This window comes from Falco cherrug, chromosome 3 (assembly GCF_023634085.1).
Source record: "Falco cherrug isolate bFalChe1 chromosome 3, bFalChe1.pri, whole genome shotgun sequence".
Taxonomy (NCBI): domain Eukaryota; kingdom Metazoa; phylum Chordata; class Aves; order Falconiformes; family Falconidae; genus Falco; species Falco cherrug.
The window spans coordinates 5,672,532-5,695,829 of record NC_073699.1 but is presented as its reverse complement, the minus strand read 5'-3'; the positions used below and the strand labels follow the sequence as shown (position 1 = coordinate 5,695,829).

At 38.8% G+C, this 23,298-nt stretch overlaps 1 protein-coding gene across 7 annotated transcripts in view; it reads left to right on the top strand.

The window, feature by feature from the left end:
* Window positions 1-23,298, top strand: part of TRAPPC9 (trafficking protein particle complex subunit 9) — a 508,568-nt gene that overhangs the window by 47,947 nt on the left and 437,323 nt on the right. For all 7 annotated transcript variants that reach the window (XM_055703587.1, XM_055703586.1, XM_055703588.1 and 4 more), the window contains 3 exons: window positions 4,216-4,342; window positions 11,889-12,034; window positions 17,490-17,575. In XM_055703587.1, the coding sequence (XP_055559562.1) occupies window positions 4,216-4,342; window positions 11,889-12,034; window positions 17,490-17,575 (359 nt within the window). The remainder of the gene's footprint in view (window positions 1-4,215; window positions 4,343-11,888; window positions 12,035-17,489; window positions 17,576-23,298) is intronic.

Sequence of the window (23,298 nt, the reverse complement as noted above, 5' to 3'; positions counted from 1 at the left end):
GTAGCTGGTGCAGGGCTGTGTTTTGGATTTGGTGTGAGAACAACTTTGATAGGACACTGATGGTTTTAGTTGTTGCTGGGTGATGTTTATACCAAATCAAGGACTTTTCAGTTCCTTGGGCCCTGCCAGCCGGAGGGCTGGAGGGACACGGGACATTGGAAGGGGACACAGCAGGACAGGTGACCCGAACTAACCAAAGAGATATTCCATACCATATGGCATCATGCTGAGTATATAAACTGGGGGAAGAAGAAGGAAGGGGGGGACGTGGCATAATGGCGTTTGTCTTCCCGAGTACCCGTTACACGTGCTGGAGCCCTGCTGTCCTGGGGGTGGCTGAGCTCCTGCCTGCCCATGGGGAGTGGGGAATGAATTCCCTGCTTTGCTTTGCCTACGTGTGTGTGGCTTTTGCTTTACCAATTAAATTGTTCTTATCTCAACCCTTGAGTTTTACATTCTTTTCTGATTCTCTCCCCACCCCTCTGGGTGAGGGGGAGTGAGCAAGTGGCTGCACAGTGCTTGGTTGCCGGCTGGGGTTAAACCACGACACTGGCCTTCTTTCCTGTCCCTGTCTGATTTTTTTCAATGGCTGGTTATTGTGAAATAATATTATGTGAAACATGATTGTAAAACTATCTTTTCTTTTTTTTCATTTAGTAGCTTTCCAGTCACAAATGGTTTCTAGCTGTGCAACCAAAGCTTTCTGATTTTTGTGATCTCTTACTAGAAGGTTTGAAGGAGCTTTGGGACAAAACCAATGTTCATTGTGTTAATGTGAAGTAGTTCAGGAAAACATTACCAAGAATACTGGTGGTCTTGCAGAATTTTTAGCTGTCAGAAGCAGCCCAAAGTAATGAAAACAATTTGTTGTGAAATGAGGAAATTGTACTACGAGGCTGTACTGAACAGACTGCAAAGTTTGTGCTTGAGTGGCAGTACAGACTATGGCTCCGTTTAGCTGTTCTACTTTGTTGCAGCTGTTCTATGATCCTGATCTTGCAATAAGTCTGTAGAGAAACTGGAGCAAAAAATAATTAACAAATGTAGTTATTCCAGATGAGAAAATAACCCATCATTTCTCACTCAATAAATGAGCCTCTGTAATAACTACACAAGAGTATCCAGTAGTGTTTCCAGCTGCATTGCAGGCTTTTAAAGCTGTTGAGGTGAGTTCACGGGTCAAAGGATCAAGTGCTTTCCTGCTGAGGTATACAAGCATGAAGAGGCTAGGTGGGTAAAGACCTCCCAGAGTAGCTGTTTTCTATATCTTTTAAAAGAGAAGTACCAGTGATAAGAGTTTCAATCGCAGTCTTCTAAACGATGGGTCAGGAGACTTAGTAGTTGAATAGATCCTCCCAGGAGGTTCTTGAAATTTCTGATTGTGTCAAAACACAAAGACACCAGGCAGATGCTAGGAGAATTCAGAGCTGTTTGAAAGTAGTACTTTGTAGCAGGTTTTTGGCACTTACAGGCTTTGCAAATTTGACTAAGTAGAGAAGTTTGTATTGTTGATTCACAGCCAAGAGGTCAGGTGGCAGAGGTGCTCAGTCAAGGGAGAAAGGCTCCAACACTTGCTTGCAGAAGTGGCTCTCAGGCAAGATTATACAGCTCTTGCTCTTATGCATTGTGAATGCTTCTTGGTATGTCCTATTGATGTAGATTCCTTTAGCATCTCTGCTGAGGTGCAGTGCTAAATAAAAAGTAATACAGCTGCTGGCTTGGCAACAGCATGCTTTAAACTGCGTTTCATACAATGTCAGCATAGAAAAATGTCTTGTTTTAGCCTTGCCTTTGCAGAAAGCATGCTCAGCTTCTAGTGTGAAATAAAAATGTGACCCTAAAATCAATAAACAAATTATTTCTCAAGTGGCGGCATGCTTTCTTTGAATACAGTAATTGGCAGTGTTTCACACTAGGAAATAAAAGCTGGTTCTCCAGAATGACAGACCTGTGGTTTCAAGCAGAATTAAGCGCATACTGTAGTGTTGTCTTCATCATTCTTGGTAGCTGCGATGCTTTCCATCTCAGTGGTTTCTACTCATACCATGCGCCCTTGCTTATGTAACATGGCAAATAACAACCTGAATGCTGTAGCCTGAAATTTTGTATGAAAATACACAGTCTTGAAGTACAAATCCTGGCTGTGCTATGCTCATCTGAGTGTATGTGTATGTCTAATAATGTGTTTTTGGAGATGTTTCCTGCATGCACATAGAAGGTGGTGAGTGGCTCGAGACAGTTCAGTGAAGCACAGACACCAGCAAGGCAATATTTCAGTTACTTGGCATTAGTTTCAGCGAAGGTGATTAAAATCAATGTTTATTTGCTTTGAAAGAGTCATGGCCTTAGAAGCTTACAAACTAAGCTGGATTGATGTGGGCAGCACAAACATCAGTGGATGTCTGTGCCTTTCAAGGCCCAAGGTGGTGTTTTGGGCAGTGGCATGGTTTACAGGGTATGTTTCTCACAGTTTTCTCATTCCTTCCTCTCACAGCTGCTATGCAGCATTTGTTACCCTATCTTCAATATGTTATTACAGAGGTGCCACCAGCATAGCTGATAGGCCCAGCTCTGGGCAGCAGCAGGTTCGTTTTGGAGTTGGTTGGAACTGACTCTCTCTCACATGGAGCTACTCCTGGTCTCTTCTCTCAAAGGCCACCCCTACAGCACCCCTTGCTACAAAAACCTTGCTGCATAAACCAAATACACTTGTCTAAGCAGTTTTTTTTGAAAGCAGTATTTGCTGTGACTGCTCCCTTTTCTATTTTGTTTTATCATTGAGTATTTTGATCTCTGAAGTATTTTCTAGAAACAGTGTAGTTGCTGGATAGTTATTTTTATTGGTAGCACATATATGGAGGAATGTTCACTGTGCTTTAAAACCATATAGGTGTAAGATTTTTCAGCTATTTCATTCTCTCCTCTAAACATGCACTCTCAGGCTTCTTTCCATTCACAGGCTCCCCTTTGATCAGAGAAATATAACTGTGTTCAGGCCATTGTTATGGTTTAACCCCGGCTGGTAATTAAGTACCATGCAGCCGCTTGCTCACTCTCCCTTCACCCAGAGAGATGGGAAGGAGAGTTGGAATGTAAAACTTGAGGGCTGAGATAAGAACAAATTAATAATTGAAGCAGAATAAAAATGAAAGAACAATAATAACAATGATGACAATAACAGTTGTAATGAAAAAAGGAAGGGAAAGAATAAAATCCAGAGGGAAAGGACGAAAGAAACATGTGGTGCACAATGCAACTGCGCACCACCTGCCAACCGATGTCCAGCCAGTCCCTGAGCAATGATCCGCCCGGCCAACCCCCCAGGTACATATACCACAAGTGACATCCCATGGTATGGCATACCTCTTTGGCTAGTTCAGGTCGGCTGGCCTGGCTGTGTCCCCTCCCAATTCTTTGTGCCCCTCCAGCCTTTTTGCTAGCAAGGCCTGAGGAACTGCAAAGTCTCACGCCAAAGCCAAAACACAGCACCGCATTAGCTCCTAAGAAGATAATTAAGTCCATCCCCGCTGAAACCAGGGCAACCATGTATTTCCAGACATACATTTTTTTTCTGGAGAAACCATGTATACCATGTTGAAAACAGTTGTTGGATAAAATTCATAAGCGTTTATTATATGTTATTGAAGGTAACCCAGATAATGTTTGTTTGTATTTTTAAGCAAAACCAAATAAAAGTTTTCTTACCAGTTCTTATGATTTAGTAGCATAACATAGTACAATTATATTAAAAATTAGGTAATTAGTTAACACAAGGTAACACCACAAGTAATTTTTCTCTTCTTTGCCTTAATCTAATGTTTCAGAGCAGGACTTGTTCACATAACAGTTAATAACCTTAACATGCTTAAAGCCAATTGTGTTGGATATGTAGATGTACTAGATAAACTGTAGAAATTTTTATTTTGACAATGAAAAAATTAACAAAAGTAGGTATAGACTGTCACTTTAAAATTTCTGAAAAATCCAGAAAACTGTCTTGTTTGATGACTTAATTATATTTGATCCATCCATTAAGGTTTCTGGAGCGTAACTCTAGGCATTGTATGCAAAAATTCGTTGGCAATCCATTAGAGTTACTTTGTATAAATACAGAAAGACAAATAGAACTTCAAGTTATAACTTCATTTTAAACTTTTAGTGCATCTAAGTTTGAAATTGTTTTTTAATTTTATTTTAAACAAATTTATTTTCTAGAAAAGAAAGATGTAACACAGAGCCTGGAAAGCTACACAGCGAAATGCCCTGGTACAATGGAATTCATCACTCTTCCAGATGGTTTGAAGCTACCTCCTGTTCCGTTCACCAAATTGCCTATAGTTAGGTAAGACTCCAAAATACAAACTTCAATTTTTCCACAGTACCTGTCAAATTTTAAAGGATACTAGAAGGATGTAGTCTTTTCAGTTTACGTAAGTTGTTCACAATAACATGTTAAAATGTCAAAATGTCTAATTGTTTTGAGAAGTTCTTTGGCAAAAATAGAGCCTTTGAGCAGAAAATACTTTCTGTGGCCTTTAGTTTCAGAAGGAGAGAGTTGTTTTTTTTTTTTTTTTTTTTATATTGTCATTCAAGAGTTTCTGATACAATTCAAGAGAAGTATTTTGAAATTGCAGCTGAGATTTAAGTGGTGGACCTTCAGTGTGATTAGGTATCCAAGTTGGATGCTGTCTCCATCATGGAGCTTGGAACTCAGCTGGAACTGATGCTTTTTTATAGCTGTTCCTTTACAGGTGCTGCATTTTCATGTTGGCATCTTCACTGGCCTATTCTAAATCTATATTCCTTTTTGTGCCTGTGTGCACATCGTGCAGTCAGTCCAATGAATAATACTTTGTTTTATTAAAGCCTAGCATTAAGTATTAGAGAGACAAAACAGTCATTGGGCATCAATAATAAAAGGCTAAAATACCCCCTTTGTCAAGAAGTGGCTTTTTGAAGGAAATTTAATTGCTCTTCAGAAAAAATACGGTAGAAGTTATTGAAAGGAGTTCTCAGAGAGATTTGAGCTTTCGGTGGGATGTCATCAGACATCTCATGAGGCAAGAGTTCTAGTATCACAAACAGATAGTAAAGTGTATTACCGAAGAGTGAAAATTCTATTTATTTTCAGGTTACTTTTAGTCTCTAAAATGAAAATTAACATTTTAGTCTGACCATTTTTCTTGGTACAACTAGTTTTACTACGTACTTTGTAACTTCTTAAAAAATTATTTTCCTGCCTTTACTGAAGAAAAAGACTGTGTCTGTGTGTTAAGTGAATTCCCTGGTAAGTACATGCTGAAGGCTGATTCCCAGCTAAATACATGAGAGGCCTGTATTTCTGCTCCTGAAAGTTTTAGTCCAAATTTTAACCTAGCCTTGTTTTTTTAAGAAAGAAAAAATAAGTAGTATTAAAAAAATGGAAGCTAATTAAGCAGACTTGTGTAGTCCTTTCTAATACTTGAGTTATGTGATTGTAGAGAGAAGTTAATGCAAAAGCTTCCAAGAAAACATTTTTAAGGTAGAATTGTTTTGAGAGCAAGAGTGCTGTCAGGCACTTAGTGCCTCTTGCTGATCTCTGCTCTAGGAATAATCTTAGCATTACACAGTATAAAACCAAAATTACCTTCCTTAATCTGATTGTGTATGGTATCTGTCTGCCTTGGTTGTCAAAGCTGCAGAAATGTGATGCTAAAGTTCCCTTATGAGTCTAACCCTTAACTTGTGCTAAAAAAGCAGCATGGTGTTTAGCTGTGAAGTGTTAAATCTGGAATTAGTCTCAGGATTTTGCTTTTTGCTTAAATTTTAAACCATGCAGGAGGTGGATTGTACTGGATATATTGCATAGCGCTTTCTTACTCTTCTCCATGCTGAATACCGAAGAAAATTCAAGTCTGGAACATACGGGAATTGCCTGTTGATCCTTTTTCTTTATAGGAGTCGTGCATATAGAGGCCAGGCAAAACTTTGGCAATAGACTATCAAGACTGCAATGGGAAAGGCTGTGCCTCACTTAAAATGTATTGTATGTTGAGAGAAGGGGACAAGCACATTGTATTTACTTGTTATTCCTAGACCTAGCTTTAAGAAATTGCTCACCATCCAGTTTTTTATTTCCACTATTGGCTTGTGTGAGTGTTGAAAATAGTTGCTGCGGTTTTGCTATGGGGTGAGGAGCCCAACATCAACATTGTTTAACAGCGAAGAATTGCTGTTCATGCTTCTCTTCTTCTATCCCTTTCTTCTTGTCTTCTGAAAGTAAAAAAGCCATAGTGATAAAAATCTGTAATCCAACAAAGTATTAGTTGTGTCGAAATATAAAGCCTCCAGTTACATATACACAGCAGACCGAGTGTATTGTACAGCTGTCCAGCTACTTGGAAAGTAGCTGTGACACAAGACCGCAGAGCTCTTTGAGCAAAAGTCATGCTAATTTTTGAGACATAAATTATAAGGTGTGGAAATGTGGTTTTGAGCAGTGTTGAGTAACCTAAGCTTATGATTCAATCCATGCTAAAGCCCTCTAGAAACATAAACGTTTACTGATGATGATGGCTTCTATTTACTGTTGGCATTTCATGGTCTAGTAGTTTTTAATCCACTTAATGTGGGGTGCTTATTTTGGATGCAGATTTCATAATCAAAATACTGTCAAACATTGAAATGCCACAGTGAAATTGGAACGTAGTTGCACTGTTACCTTTTTCTTCCCCACACCTGTAAAGTAGTAGAAACGATTTGGCTTGGCAAAATCTTTATATTCTGTTGTTCATTGTGCAAGGTTGACCTTGGCTGGACACCAGGTGCCTATCAAGCTGCTCTATCATTCCCCTCCTCAGCAGAACTAGGGAGGGGAAAGAAACCCTGTGGGTTAAGATAAAGGCAGTTTAATGAAGCAATAGCCAAAGGCCCACATGCAGATGCTAAGGAAAACAAAAGATGTTACTCTCTACTTCGCATCAGCAGGTGATGATGCCGGGCTTCAGTGCATGTAGCTGCTGCTCCAGAAGACGGAAGTTGTAAATAACAAATGCCCTCCCTTCCTCGTCCTTTCTCTTAGCTTTTATACCTGAGCAGACATCATATGGTATGGAACATTCCCTCGGGCACTTTGGGTGAGCTGTCCTGGCTATGTCCCCTCCCAAGAACTTGCCCATCCCCAGCCCACTGGGGTGGGGACGTGGGGAATGTTGAGAGCCAGCCTGGATGCTGTACGAGCCCTGCCCAGCAGTACCCAAACCCCTGGTGTGTTAACACCACCTCTCTCACTCTCAAGGGCTGCTACGGGGCTCAGCCGGACCCAATATGCTCAAGTTAACTAGTATTTAATAAACCTTTAATTTCTGGAATGCTTCCACAAACGTGCTTAGCACCCAAAAATTTCAATAAATATATCGTTTTTCTAAGTTTTTGTATGGGGTTTGCAGGGCAGGGTAGGGTTTTGGTAGCAGGGGAGCTACAGGGGTGGCTTCTGTGAGTAGGCGTTGCTAGAAGCATCCCCCGTGTCCGATGGAGCCGACGCAGCCGGCTGCAGGACGGCCCCGCCGGCGGCCCAGGCCGAGCCCATCAGCGCCGGCGGCAGCGCCTCTGAGAGAACGTATTGAAGAAGCGGGAACAACCCGCACAGCAACTTGCAGCGGGAGAGGAGCGAGCTGTGTGGGAGCCGCGGCCCTGCAGCCCCCGGGCAGCGCCGGAGGGGCCGGAGCCGCTCCCGGCCCGGAGCAGAGATTCCCCCCCGGCCCGCGGAGCCCCCGGGGGAGCAGCTCCCCCCCCGCAGCCCGGGCAGGGCCCCCCCCGGGGCAGGGGGTGCCCGCAGGGGGCTGTGACCCGCGGGCAGCGGCGCCGGGGCAGCGCCGGGCAGGGCCTGTGGCCCCGCGGGGAGGAGCCCGGGCTGGGGCCGGGCTGGGGCAGGGCCTGTGCCCCCGGGGGCGGGGGGGCTGGGGCCGGCTGGGCCGGGGGGGCTGCGCCCGCGGGGGGGACACGCTGCGGCAGGGGGGGAAGGGCTGCGGCGGGGGGAAGGGCTCCCGCTGGAGCAGGGCAGGGAGGGCTGTCTCCCGCGGGAGGGACCCCGGGCTGGGCAGGGCAGGGGGTGAGGAGCCCCCCCTGAGGGGCAGGAGCGGCGGGGGCAGCGTGTGAGGGACTGGCCCAGCCCGGCCGCGGCCCTGCGCCGCTGCGGGGAGGGGGAGAGCCGGGGACTGGAGTTGAGACTGGGGAGAAGGGAGCGGTGGCGGGAAGGCGTTGTTAAGTTTTGGGTTTCTTTCTTATTACCCTGCTCTGAATTCAGTGGTAAAAAATTCCGCTAATTTCCCCAAGGTGAGTCTGTTTTGCCCGTAATGGTAGTTGCTGTGTGGTTTCCCTGTCCTTACCCCGACCCGCGAGCTTTTAGTTAGGTTTCTCCCCCTGCCCGGCCGAGGAGGGCAGTGCCAGAGCGGCCTGGGGGGCAGCTGGCGTCCGGCCAAGGTCAGCCCCCCCGGCAGGCTTTTGGTGTGCATTTCATGGCCTTTAACTAGCTGCTTGGTCTATTATTGATGTGTTTTAAATATTGTTATATTATTTTGTATTTTCTTTTTAGCCTTTGGAATTATGGGAATTTTTTGTTTGACATTTAATGTACTGTGGTCTCCTTGATGAATTTTTATTTCTTTTAATGGAGGTTTGTAAATTAAAAGCACGTTGAATTGGAAAGCATGCCCTTACAGCATACTGTGAAATCATCATCTAGTGTTTTCTCAAATAAAATACAGAAGAATTTATTGTCTTTCTATCCTCATAGATGCACTGTTTGAATTTTCATAACTTACTTGTGTTAAAATGCTTTTTCTTACACTTAAAAGAAGAATTTTCCTCTTTACACCACTGAGGTTTTTAGTTGTCCCTTTTTACTTTTCTTACTACTATAAATATACCTGGTGCCATTTTTTTCCTACCCTCTGTTTACTTAGTAGAATGGTGGTTTGTTTTTTTTTTTTTTAATTATTTTCATTTCCCGCTAAGCAAAGCTGTTTTTAATACAGTTTTTTTCCATGTAAAAGATTTTGATCTTCTGGGTAGCTAGTGAAATTATTTTGTTGTCACTCATTTGAATTCAGTTGGTCCTGGTTATGAGCTAGAAAATTTACATTATTGAAGCTTTTTGCACAAAGGAATTTAAAAATTTGCTGTGTTCTGTGTATGATCTGCGAGGGTATAGCTGTCTAATATGTAGTTGAAGAACATTCCTTCTGCTGTCATGCACTAAGATAAAACAGCCTATCCACCAGTACTGATATAGCAATGATGTATGAGCCAAAGTACTTCTCTCTTCTCTCTCTATAGAAAATAAAATTCCTTTTTTTAGGAGTTTATCAAATTTAATGTTTTTTTTCCTCAAATAAATATTGTACACATATTTTGCTTTAAGTGGCATTCTAATTTGTAACAAAATTTGATCAGAAGAGGTTTTAAAATATTCAGGAATCTGCCATAGTTGATTCCTCATGCTTCTTGTTTTGTTATTCTGCAACTGATTGGAATGATGATGCTAAGTATCACCAACAGTTAATATATGGATGTGCTTTATTTCTTGTTCCAAAATACTTGTAGTGTTATTTATATCACAGAGGTAACATGTCTGTGTAGTGTTACCCTTAGAGCTTCGTTGTTTTTAGTAGCACATTATCTTGGTTTTCTTGTATGTATGTACTTTGGTGCAATGATGATATAACGTTTCTGTACTGTGCTGAGAACTTGATTTTCATGTTCTCAGTAAGAGTTTATTGTTTTGAAATTTAAGTATAATTCTGTAGCTTTGGGAAAAGAATTACTTCAGTGATACCCTGTGAAAGATGGAGAATTGTTTTCAAAATACTTAACTGCTTTACAAAATGAAGACACTTGATTTTAAGTTCTGTTTATGATCTTTACACTTGAAGGTGGCAGGTTTCTTTATTAGTGCACGTGTTGTGGTTTAACCCCGGCTGGCAACCAAGCCCCACACAGCCTCTTGCTCACTCCCCCCCACCCAGAGGGATGGGAAGGAGGATCGGAAAGGAGTGTACAACGCAAGGGTTGAGATAAGAACAATTTAATTGGTAAAGCAAAAGCTGTACACGCAGGCAAAGCAAAGCAGGGAATTCATTCCCCACTCCCCATGGGCAGGCAGGAGCTCAGCCACCCCCAGGACAGCAGGGCTCCAGCACATGTAACGGGTACTCGGGAAGACAAACGCCATTATGCCACGTCCCCCCCTTCCTTCTTCTTCCCCCAGTTTATATACTCAGCATGATGCCATATGGTATGGAATATCTCTTTGGTTAGTTCGGGTCACCTGTCCTGCTGTGTCCCCTTCCAATGTCCCGTGTCCCTCCAGCCCTCCGGCTGGCAGGGCCCAAGGAACTGAAAAGTCCTTGATTTGGTATAAACATCACCCAGCAACAACTAAAACAATCAGTGAGGTTATCAACACTGTTCACACATCAGAGCCAAAACACAGCACTGTACTAGCTACTAAGAAGAAAATTAACTCTATCCCAGCTGAAACCATGACAGCACCTGTCATAGTATTTGAAGAACTTCCTAAAACATCGGAACTTAATCATGTACTGTAACATATAAAACCTCTTTGGTTTATTATGGCATTATCAAATAATTCCAGTGAGGTAAGTTTTACTGTGGTAGGTAGATGAAGGAAAGAGAAGAACGGATTTTATCTTTGAAGAAGTTGGGATTTTCTAGCATTCTTGCACTTGGCTTCTTGATTGGTTTTAGAAGTCTCCTAGGGTCTTAGCTAGACTCTGCTGTTTATGTCTTGGTATATGCCTACTATATCTTTGAGTACCTTTTGCAAGTTTGCTGCTGGAAAGTTACGTAAGCATTTTATTTTATTCTTGCTTGTCTACCTCAGTATGGTGGGATGCCTCTAGCAGTTAGCAAAAATGGTAGTTTTATTCTGTAGGATTTTTTTTTTTACCTGATTTTCAAGTTTTAAAGAAGTTGGAGAATTAATCCATCAGTGATTGTAAAGGGGAGATTCTTGACTCTTGATGATGTTCTTAATTAAAAGCACAAATACTTCAAACTTAATAAACTGTAGCAAAATAGCTGTGATTCTGAATGATGCTTTTATTCACCTTTTGTGTTTCCTTTCCTCTCTGCTTCCTGACTTCTAAGTAACTAAGGAGCCTTACGGGCTTTTATAATGCTGCTGCTTTTACTGAATACCCACTAATTTATTGCTTGTTCTTATGCCCGCTACTTGGTCTTTAATTTACCATAAGCATTGGAAGGCCAGTGTTTTCACTGCATGGCATTGGAGGGGTTTAGGTTTAACTGGGATATAGTCTAATAAATTACTCATTTTCCGTCTGTTTTTAATTTATTTTTGGCTGCTTAACAGACCCACTCAAATTTCTAAGATGTTTTGGGCCTTCCAGAAGCAACTCTGTGCATTTAAGCTGTTTGAAAATCTGTTTTATTCACCTTGGAGAAGTTCTTTATTTACGTTATCATTGTCCAATGAAATTTTATCTGGCTTTTATTTTAGGTTTAAATGAAATATTTGGTTGTTTTCTGCACTGGACTTGTGCATCTGTTGTTCACTCTACACTTAATTTGTAAATTAATGGCTGGATTGCAAATCACCAACCTGCCTAGTTTTGGTATTGTTGGTTTCTACAGATGTTTTTCCTTTGGTATTTGTTTTCTGAGAGCTCTCTGAAACTTTGTCTTCGGTTTCCTTGGGTTGGTATTACATTTGTACTGTAGGTATTTACTTCATGCTTCCCATTTCAGGTGTTTTAATCATACCTGCTCAGAGTGTAATTTAGTAGTTACCAGTTAATTTTTAACACAACCATCTATTATAAATTAAACCAGAATGAATAAAATCTAAAATTATTTTTACTCAACAGATCTGTGAAGCTCTTGAACCTCCCAACCAGTCTCCGACCTCACAAAATGAAAAGTCTACTTGGTCAGAATGTGTCAACAAAAAGCCCCTTCATATATTCTCCAATTATTGCGCACAGCCGTGGGGAAGAACGAAATAAGAAAATAGGTGAGAATATTTTTCAGTAATTTCCATTGTTTTATGAAATTAGAAAATCTTTCTTGGTCAGGTGAAGCAAATCTGAACATTACTTTCTGTAATATGAATTAATCAGGTTTTTAGCCTAAAGTCCTGAAGGAGAAAAGCTTTGTTCTCCATGGGACAATTTCACATTCAAAAGAGGAATAAAGTCATAGACATTTTGTCATAGGCATAGAATATTGTCATAGACAATAAAATTAATTTTCAGAGGAGATAAACTAGTTTTATCTTCTTCTCAAACAAAAGCAAAATCAGGGCAAACTTTAATTCTGACACATTCTGTTCTCTGTTTAGCAGCAGCCAACTCAGCCAGTTATGATGTGTGGTGTCCTGAGCTAGATGCACGGGGTTTCCCCTTTTCTGATAAGTGTATCATCCTGAACACAGAGAAACTAAGATGAATGAACTGCAGTTTCTTGGACAAAAGATGCAAATCCATAGGAAATGGGACTGCCTTAGTTTATCCCCCACAGAATCCTAATGGTAAAGCATTGGGATTTTAAAATGGGTTTTCAGTTTATCTCTTTCAGGAGAACAAAAATGCATCTAGCTGATATCCTATTGTGACTGGACTCAAAGTTAGAATAGCTTACTGTCTGATTAATCTGTTTTTCTTAAAGACAGTTCAGCAAAAATCAAAAAAGCCCTGTAAACAATGTTTGGAATACTGGTATTTTTCTGCTAGAGGATTATTTCATCTATTAAAAAGCTGTTCAGTGCAGTAATTGTGCCACTGGAAATAGATTACAAGGCTTGTTTAAAATCCTGGATTAAGCTGCAAATATTGGTAGTCCGTTTTGTTGCTTTTGTGCATACCACATGCATGATAATTTTTAACATAAGCATTAGTGTCAGCACAAAAGTCTTGTGTGCCTATGGGGTAGAACTGTAAAAAAAATTCCGTAAAGAAATTTGCAGAATGTTGTTTATCTTAACTTGGCTCCTTAAGTCACTGATTTTAGTACTGTGTAATCACCAAAAATAAAAGGAATAGTAGAGAAACAATACTTTGAAATGTCATCAAGGTTTGTTAGATTTTCTGTATTGTGCTTTGAATTACAAAATACTAAACATTTAGCAGGTCATTGTCAGTAGTGGCTACAACTAATTCCTCAAATAAGTAGTTCAGGAACAAGCTAGGGCGGAAACTTTGGAGTAGGACAGGCATGTGTGTTCCTCAGCACCTGAACTTTCTGTCCCCTGCTCCCTGCCTCTGTCAAGCATGAATGTCTATGAGAGAGGCGGGGAAAGCTTTCCATTTCCTGTATTCTCTGTTTCTTGTTACTGATAGCATATTTGTATTGCAGTGTATTGCATTGGTCTCTGAGACTTCTCCTTTTTTGTGCCTCTCCTTTTTCACCCTGGCAGTCCTCTTTCATCTACTTTTAAAATGAATTTTCTCCAGTGGTGTAGCAGACACTTGGCTTGTCCCATCAGGATTGTGCCTGGCCTGCAGAGCCATACTCGGAGACTCTCTCAGTATGGTTTCTTTGTTCTAACATGTGGGGCCACAGCTGCCTTCAACACTATCTTCTAGGTTAGATGTTGGACTTAATGTGCCTATGCTGTGGGCCCCGATTACGATTAAGATGAATATCCCTCACCTTGAGAAGAACATGCACGTTTTCTAATTTGTTTTATGATGATGTGTATTTTCAATAAATAGTTGAAACGTGAAGAATTAGGAGATATGCAGAGGTATGAATTATTATTTGGCAGTTTGGATGGACATGGATTAGTGTTACTTTGCTGCAGTACTACTTCGATTTCAAAAAGTAAAGGATAAATTAAAAAAAATAAATAAAAATTAAGTAAAGGGTAAAAAATATTAAAAATATAGACGTGGGAAGATCTTAAAGTGCTTTCTCATTAAGGAACTATTTGGAAAATAGCTTATATTATTTCTCTTAATTTGCTTAAAAATTGATCACAATTAGGTTTTCGACATTTAATCTCTTGGGTATACCTAGTCATGTTGGACTTGGCAGTACTAGGTTAATGATTGGACTTGATTTAAAGGTCTTCTCCAACTTAAATTATTCTATGATTTTATGGGTTTTTTTCATTTAATTATAGCCTTACTGCTGATCTTGTCAAACAGTTGTATTATGCAGTATTCCCGTTCCTTGATGGATACTAAAGGAACCTGCATTTGTTGAAACACATTTGTTGGTGCTGTGTGTACCATAGGAGTTTTATATTATACAGGAAAGTTTCTCCTTTTGGGTTTTTATTTATCCTAAGGAGATGCCTGAACGGCTTCTGATCCTGTAAAACGTTTGTCTTTTGAAGTATATGCACAGTGCATTCACTTTTAAAAGCCTCTAATGTTTCATGCAAGGTTTTGCAAACAAAAGAATATAAAAAATAAAAGCAGATACTTCCCTTGAAAGAAGCTGGGAAATTTAATAAACTTTGAAACTAATGAGAACATTTTAATGACAGGTATTTAACTTTAATTAAAACCAATGACAATAACAAATGAACTATGTTTTTCTTACATGGAAATATGTAAGCTGTATTTAGGTTAAATTATTGTTAGAGCAAAGAAAATCAAGTACTGCTGACAAAACAAAGGGAAACAAAACACTTTTAGAAAGTCTTGAGGAAACATTTTCAGCTTTCAGGTTGATTGGAAACAATAAATAGGGTAATTATATTCTGGTAAAATTGCTTTAACAGAACGCTAGTCATAAGAAAATAAACATACTGATTTTTGACAGTGTTTTTTTGTTTTAAAATGCTGATAGCACGAATGTATAATATAGTTTCATTAGTAAATCTGGCAACTAATGTCATACCTATATTAGATGATATAAAAATAGCAGTTTACCTAGGACCATATAAACTAATTTTATGTTTCCTTTCAAAAGCTTTTACCCCAAGGAAGTAACTCTGTAGCATTGCCCTGGCATCTTTTACATGGGGCAGCTAGACCTTTTGGAAAGGAAACCGGAGGTTTGGTGATGGCAGGGACTAGTAATGTTTTCCTGTGGAATAAGGAGACTATATGTAGGAGTTTTTTAACTACTTTTTTTCCTCGACCCCCTGCAAATAAATCATAGAATCCTAGAACAGAACAGGTTGGAAGGGACCTTGAAAGATCCTCTGGTCCAACATTTCACAGGAAGGGGAGCCTAGATGAGATTATCTAACACCCTGTCCAATCGCATCTTGAAAAGCTCCAATGATGTGGACTCCAACATGTCCCTGGGGAGGTTGTTCCTGCAAATGGTTGTTCTCATTGTAAAAAATTTCCTTCTTATATTTGTGGTGAAACCTCTCCTGGTATAACTTGTACCCCTTACCATGTGCCTTCTCCATGTGGTTCCTTGTGGAAAGAGAGCCTCTGCCTTTCCCACACATGGCCCAAGGTTGGGTGCCCAGAAACCCCCTCAGGCCCCTGGTGGGGGTCTCACAAGCCTGACACTCCTCTCAGCACATGGCAGCAGCTGCTTGTGCTGCTGGTATTGGCTTCTCCTGGTTGCAGTGCTATTGTAAGGGGTAGTTCAGGGAGTATTCTAGGCTGAGGAAGGGAACATATCTGTAAAAATTAAGAAATGAGCCTAGAATCCTTTCTTTTTGGAAGGGAAGACCTATTAAAGCATCAGACAAATCAATGGTTTGCGTTTGTTTAGATTTAGCACTTAGATGAAATCCGGTTTCCGAAATGTTTTTTCTGGTCACCGACATTTTCAAAACCACTTTTTACTGGTTACATTGAAAGTATTTTCACAAAAGACATTCCAATCTTGTGGTAGTTCTTACAATACGCAAATCTATTCAGAAGGATTGAAGCACCTACTTTGGCTACTATGAGTGCCTGTGTTGGTACAGTTAACCGTAACGGGGCTTCAGTGCTTAGATACCTTTGAAGCTCTGTACAATACTTCTTCAGAGGAGTAATTCATTGTGTTGGGGACTGCAGAATGTATAAGACTCCACGGACTGATAAGCAATTAAATAAAAAGAAATTTACACAGCATTTCATGCAGTTGCGCTTTTGAATGTTTTATTTTAATCAACAGTTTTGCTTTTCAGGTTTCATAGTAATATAACCTGTTACTGTCTCTGAATGTATGTTTTTAATTTCGACTAGCATTAATTAGAGTTAAAACATTTGCATTAAGTACATCTCCCTTGAGCTCTCTAATATTGCTTGCAAAATGTAATCAGATAGTAAATGATTGTGAAAGTACAATTAGAGTACAGATGGCTTCAACTGTGAATTAGAGTCTTAATAATACTGTTTTTTTTACGGGACGCTTTCTAATAGCCTAGTAAAAAGGTGTTAGTAATGTATGTTAAAATTATTGACTTTACTAGTAAAAGTTAATCCATGTATGTTATGGATTATCTTCTGTTTTATTTGAGAAATACAGTTAAATGACCTGTTGTTTATTTGGACCGGAGGTCCTCAGCTTGTGTGGAGAATCTTGACATGTTCAGTTTTAAGTCTGAACGTCGAGTGCATGTGGTTAACTGAGACATTTAGAAGGTAGACTGAATCTTGTGGGCTGAAAAGTCTGTGAAGTGCTGATGTAAATATTTCTGCATTGAACAGTACCTCAGAACGTGTGTCGCTGCTGCTGAACTCACTTCCATAAACTTCTAATTTTCTAAAATTTAAAACCCCCAAACAATAAAACCCAAACGCCAAAATTTTAAATTTGACAGGGTGAAATGTCTTTAAAGTTGAACCTGTTTCTTGTAGCGAGATATAAACTGGAAGGACATCATACTACCTGACCTGGTTTTGTTCATGGTCTTCCCTGAGTGTTTTCACAAGTTACCTAATAATTTGTGTTATTGCTTAAGTCTCCATTCTGTGAACCTCAAAAAAAAATCTGTATCTATAAGACCTAGTGTCATCTCCCCTTCCCACAGCATCTCCCAAACTACTTACTGTTTCCCAAAGAAAACTAGTAGGAGGAAACTGAGGTGGCATCTTGCCGGTGAGCAGTTGTTTCCCTCTTAATTTAGAATGATTTTTTATTTACTCCCTATCATCAGCTGTGTCTATATGAAGACTTGTTTCTGTTATTTTTAACTTCCTTCTTTCTGTTATGCTCATGCCTTGTCTGGTTGCTTCTTATCTGAGACTTACATATCCAAAGTGAGGTGTACTCTGTACCTGACTCCAAGTATGTAAGCCTTTAAGTGTTAAACATTAAGGATGTCTTTAAGTACTGTTTTGAATTGATGCCTGGGTTAATTTTGCCAGTAGTAATGAATGCTTCTGGTCCTTTAACCCATTGCTTTGCCTGGGATTTATAGCTTGTGTCCCACAGTGCACTTGAATAGGACTTGGGCTGCAAGACCATAAAGATAATATAGCAATCTGACAGCTGAGCTGATGCTACTTTTATATAATGCTATGATTAGGTAATTTCTGCATTAATTCTATAATTATTTCATGTAGACTTCCAGTGGGTCCAGGGAGACGTATGTGAAGTTCAGTTGATGGTGTACAACCCTATGCCTTTTGAGCTCCGCGTAGAAAACATGGTATGTATCTTTATAAATCTTCCCCTTCTATTATTTTTCTGAAAAAAATCTCATTTGGACTTTGAAATAAGGTTTTCTATAAATCAAAAAGTTAAAAAAAATGGTTTAACCCAATATAACCTCAGTTTAATAGTGCAGTACTGTCAGTTTTCTCATTTGTTGGTGATGAGGTATTGGAATGAAAATCTCTGCCACTCAGTGTTTAAATGCTTTACTGTTAGACATGTACCTTCCTGCATTGACTAGAACTCATGCTACGTAATTTACATATACTGGTTTTCAAGTAGTAATTATATCCCCAAACCCCAGATAATTGCTACTGTAATTTAAAAAAACCTGCATTCATCCCAGCTTTTCAAATTCCCAGTTTGACAACATTTTTAAAAATCTGAGGAATTAAGATCGTTCTGAGAAGCTTTGGTTTTTTTAATAGCAGCTTCCGCTCACACATCTGCTGTTCCCAATGATATATGTTATTTGAAAACAATGTATGGTAAAATGATCAGGAGGGAGGAAAAAAAGACGAGAATACCAGAGAAGAATGTTAGGTTAGAAGCATCAAGCCCAAACCCTCTACTACTTCAGTCAACTGCTTGCAGTGTATCCTGAAAGAAAGTAAATTGTTTTTTTTTCCTCTTTTTATGCCAACTAACAGGGGTTTTTTTGTTGTTGTGACCCATTGAAGGGTTAAACCAACTTAATCTCCACTCAGTCCTAACCCAGTGTTGTCATTTATGTTAAACATTTTTACCTTCAATATTGCTTTAAAAAATTAATCCCGTCTCTTAAAGCCCATTGTTCTCTTGGGCTAAGTGAATCAGTGCATATTTATATGCTCAGGTTTTTTGTTTGTTTTTATATTGATAGGTCTACTGCAGTGGCTAGTCAAACAATCTGACCTAAATTACTGATGATATGCCACGGTAATACAGCATTTTTCCATGGGAAATGAATATGCCCAAAGATTGTGCTTACAGCATTATAAAATTCGTTCTTGGAAGCTAATAAATAACCTGGTTTCTTCAGCAGCATTTTCTCTTTAACTCTCACAGTATTCCAAATTATTAGAAGTGAATAGAAAAAGTAATTGTAAAGCTGTGCGTTAGAAAGGACTTTATATAGGAATTAATTTATACAAGAACATTTTGATTTGTGGTCTAATTTGTATTGTGTAAGCAGTGATGTAATTGTATATTAAAAAACCTGGGTTTGGATAATTTCTTAATGGGGAAATTTCTTATGAGTGCTTACATGCACTTAAGAACTGAGAATACAGTTATTTGCATAGATGTACACTCCATCGATTCCCTCAGCAAATTAATTGTAGGAACATGAATATTCCTTTTTACTGTTAGTGTGATAAAGTTCTATCTTTGAATTAATACTAAATTTCAGTTTCATTGGTAAGCATAAGAGGAAGCAGGCATGCAAACTAGATACAAATAATTGAAGTGATTAACGTAATTCTTTAGTCAGTGTTCCATAAAGAGTGCTTTGAGGAATTCTGCTGTGTGCTAATGTCATCTCATTGGTAGGAATTAGTTGATTTTGCTTGATTTGTCTGTGGTATCAAGACTGTAGCCACCAAGTTAAGGAAAGTAATTTTCCCCTTTGATTTGGCCTTTGGGAGACAATGTCTTTAGAACTAGGGCCAGTTTTGAGCTCCCTGTGTAACAGAAATACTGACATACTGGTATTAGTCCAGCAGCATTACCAGATGATTGGCAGGCTGGAGCGTATGGCAGATGAGGGCATGGTCAAAGATCCGCATCTGTTCAGTTTGTAGAAGAGAAGAATACTGGGGTATTCCTATTGCTTTCCTCAATCCCCAGATGGGAAGGTGCAGTGAAAATGGAGCCAGACTCTTCCCAGAGGTGCCCAGCATAAGGGTGAGAGTCAATGAACACATTGCAGCACTGGAAGACTTTCCAAATAATAATAAAAAAAACCATTCCCTTTTTGCAATCATGAGGATAATTAATGCACTGGAACTGGCTGCCCAGAGGGAATGTGGTTTCTTCATCTTTAGAAATCTTCAAAACTTGAGTGTATAGGACAGTGAAACCCCTAAACTACCCTCAATGGGTGCTGTTTTGAGCAGTGGGCTGGGCAAGAGGGCTTCTGGCATTTCCAGCCAACATTGTTCTAATTTTCCAGTCACATCTGTGAGCTTTCTAGAATATGCGAATAGTTATTACTTTATCACCAGAAGAAGCTCTTTTGTTTTTATTTTAATAATTCAAAGCGGTGTTTAATATTTTAAAATGTTTTGGTTTGTTATTAACATGTACTCATGCCTGCAGTCCCCATGCCCCCTTGTTTGATTCTTCATCATGTATCACATTCTTTCATATTATTTAGTCTCATAGAATAGTTTTCATAGCAGGCATATCTTTTTCTGTCATTTAGTGGTTTTTTCAGCTTGTTTATCCCACAACTGTTTTCCATCTGTATGACTCAGCACCTTACCTTTGCTGCATGACTACTTGATCAAGCCTGTTTCCAGTGACTGGCTGTTCTTTCAGTTCTCCATTGCTTGAATTCCTTTGTTCTTTATCCTTTTAATGGTTCACCATCCAGCAACACGTTAACTGTCCTGAAATCTGTAGTCTTATTCCTTTTTTTCTAATTTTCCCCTTTCCCTCGTCTTACAATTTATGATTTGTTGTCTGCTAGCTTACTTGTTTCATGTTAAATGAATGCTGGAAGTATTGATCCAAACTTTCTAATGTGTCTTCTTGTTTGGTATGGCTGAAAGTTGTGATGGTAAACAACTTGGTATTGAGCACAAGCTGTTGAGCAGAACAATTCCCTTTCATTGAAAGGCTTCTCTAGCTTTTTTCATTGTTGGAAGTATTGATGCTAAGTACATGTAGTTTAATTAAGGTGTGCTTAAGTAAAAGAAATTGAATTTTTAGACTTGACGCCGAGATTGTGAATGCAAGACTTCGGTCAGTGTTGCTCAGATGGTAAGCCCTGTACTGTCTGAAAAGTTGATTTTTTTTGTTGTTGTTTTACTTTATTATTCTCAAAGTTCTTTGCCGGTCTTTGTTCTTGCTGTTTATTCCTTGTCATGCATATTCATGATTTGGGATGCTATGTAGATATCTGATCTTCATTTGTGTCCCATTTCTGTGTTACTTTTCTTGTCTTGTTCTATTGTATGCTTTTGTTTTGTCCATATAATTAGAAGGCTGATCTATTGAAAGGTGGAATAGCATTTGTAAAATGACAAATGCAAGTGTTTATTCATGGAATATGGAAGTGGTTAGGTCCAACAACTGTGTGTTTCAGTCAATAAAGCAAACTAGGGGAGATCATAGCGGTGATCAGAGGAAATGGTTTAATAAAATCTAGCAGGTACCTTAAATCAACAGAGTGAGAGACACACAAAAATGAGCCTAACTAGCTTTGACTGCAATGCATTAGACTGAATAGTTTTGTTACCCTGGTGGTGGAGCCCAGGTTAACAGGAGATGTGATGTTCAGCTGTAAGTAAGTGTACACACTTTTTCTCCCATGAATATTGATTTCTGTATAGACTTGTTCAGGTATGTGAATGATAGCCTCTACATCTTTTGCAGTTTTACTAAGCCTTTTTTTCTGTCCAGGTAAAAATGACCTTCAGATTTCTGGCCTTCAAAAAAATCCTGGGAAATCTTTGATGGATTTATTTTGTATATTGGGGCAAATGTTTAAAGCAGTAAATCATGGTACAGTCTAATGAGTTCTACCATTAAAATAAAATGCATGTGAAGATGCACTGCAAACTGTGTTGCCCTCTAAGATTTCAACTACTTTTTCCTGTTTCTCAAACTTGAAAAATAAGTTTACCTTATTAAAAGCACCCCCCCCCCCCCCCAAAAAAAAAAAAGAAGCCCTAACAAAACCACAACCAAAAACCAACCCCCAAAAACCCTGAGAAATTTTTAGGCAATGTTATTTGAGTGAAAGTGTTTTTTTTCTACACTTATTGTAGAAAATATAGCTGTGGCTCTAAGAAGGCTACAATATATGCAGAGCAGTGTAAACTGCGTTTAATAAATTAATACTGCTAAACTAAAAATTACAACCCCAAAACACGTGGATAATGTAATTTATAGTATTAAATCATTATTCAAGAAGAAAGCCTTGGTTCTGTAGTTCTCTGTAGGAGTGTGTAGTTATTTGCAGATGATTTAAGTGTAGTATTTTGATTAATGATGCTATAAGAATGGCTGGTTTTTTTTTTCATAAACTGCAAAACTATACCATTAGCCCAGAGCTCTATTTTGATGTGTAAAAATACCATCTAAAATTTTGATAATTTTTTATGTATAAAAAAGTCCCGTAACTTCGCTTATTATCATTTAAATTGTTTCCATGAGCTGCTCTTTAGTGCGTTCACATCTTCGTACTGTTTCTGCCATCTTGAGAGAATATTTACTTACTGATACACTACATTTATTTGAAGCTATATTTGGCAAGACTGTATACAAAAAAGGTGAAGGTGGAGGAGTATAAAAACGGTTGTGTTTGGTGTTTTCTAGGTCTGCCTAAAAGAACCTTGTTAGAAATAGTAGGGGGAAAATTTTCTTTTAAATAAATATTGGTGATTTTTGTGTGAAGTATTAGGTAACAATATACAAAGTATGTGTAGCAGGAAAACTAACTTTGAGGGCAGCGTTACTTTAGAAAAAGAATGATTGCCTTTCAGGATTTGTAAGTAAAGCCTAAAAAAAGCAGTTACATACGTGGTTTTAACAGCATCCCTGAACGCTACCATTTACATATGAGTTGTTTCTCTAAAACTAAATCGAGGTTTGAAGTGATGTGTGATAATAGCATGCATGTATTCACTCTAAGACAATTTAAATTGTTTTATAAGAATACAAGGAAATGTAAAATTGTGGGGTTTTTTTCGTGTGATTCATACATTCCCTGGAGGAAAAGTTGTGTACTGGTAAACTTTTCCTGTGAGGCCAGAAAGAGCAGCGACTACTAAAGATTACTAAATATTGTTACTTGAAATAATGTATAAGGCTCTAGAGAGAAGAAATCTAACATAATAGAAATAATTTTTTTTATTTGTTTATTTTGTTTTGTTTGGGTAAAGGATAGGACAGTACTTCAGCCTTGATTTTCACTATTAAACTAAAAACTTGTTAGGCACCAGAGGGCAATGTTGGGCAAATATTGCTGAATTCTGCTATTCAACAAAGCTGATATTGAAAATGTCTTTCAGACATTCTAGATATGTCATTGTCTTTTAAAACTTGTGTGGGTTATGTTTTAAGGGTAAGTATCTCGATTTCAGTTCATAGCTGGAACTCCAAAGCCTAGTTGAGGTTTATATTGGGTTTTTTTCGATTTTGATGACTTTTTATGCTTTCTTTATATCTTTACTTCTAAAAACTTGAAGTTTTACTGAAAAGTAAAACTCTCATAATGAGAGAAACAAATGCTGTATTCTCCTTTGTGTGGTAACACAATTGAGGCTCTTCAATTTCTAGTCCAGTCATGGTATGTGCAGGTGTTTTGGCATTTGCATTGTATTTGTTCTCTAGAAAAATCTTTTTGTTTTCATGGGTTTTGTTGTTAGAGAGTAGGCTGAGAATGCATTCTTAATGCATTACAAGAAAAATACGTTGTGCTCAGGACTTTGCTTTAGCAGTTACTTGTGACCAACAATGCTGTTTTTGTGATCGGCATGATCCAAGGGTGTCATATTAATATAATTTCAG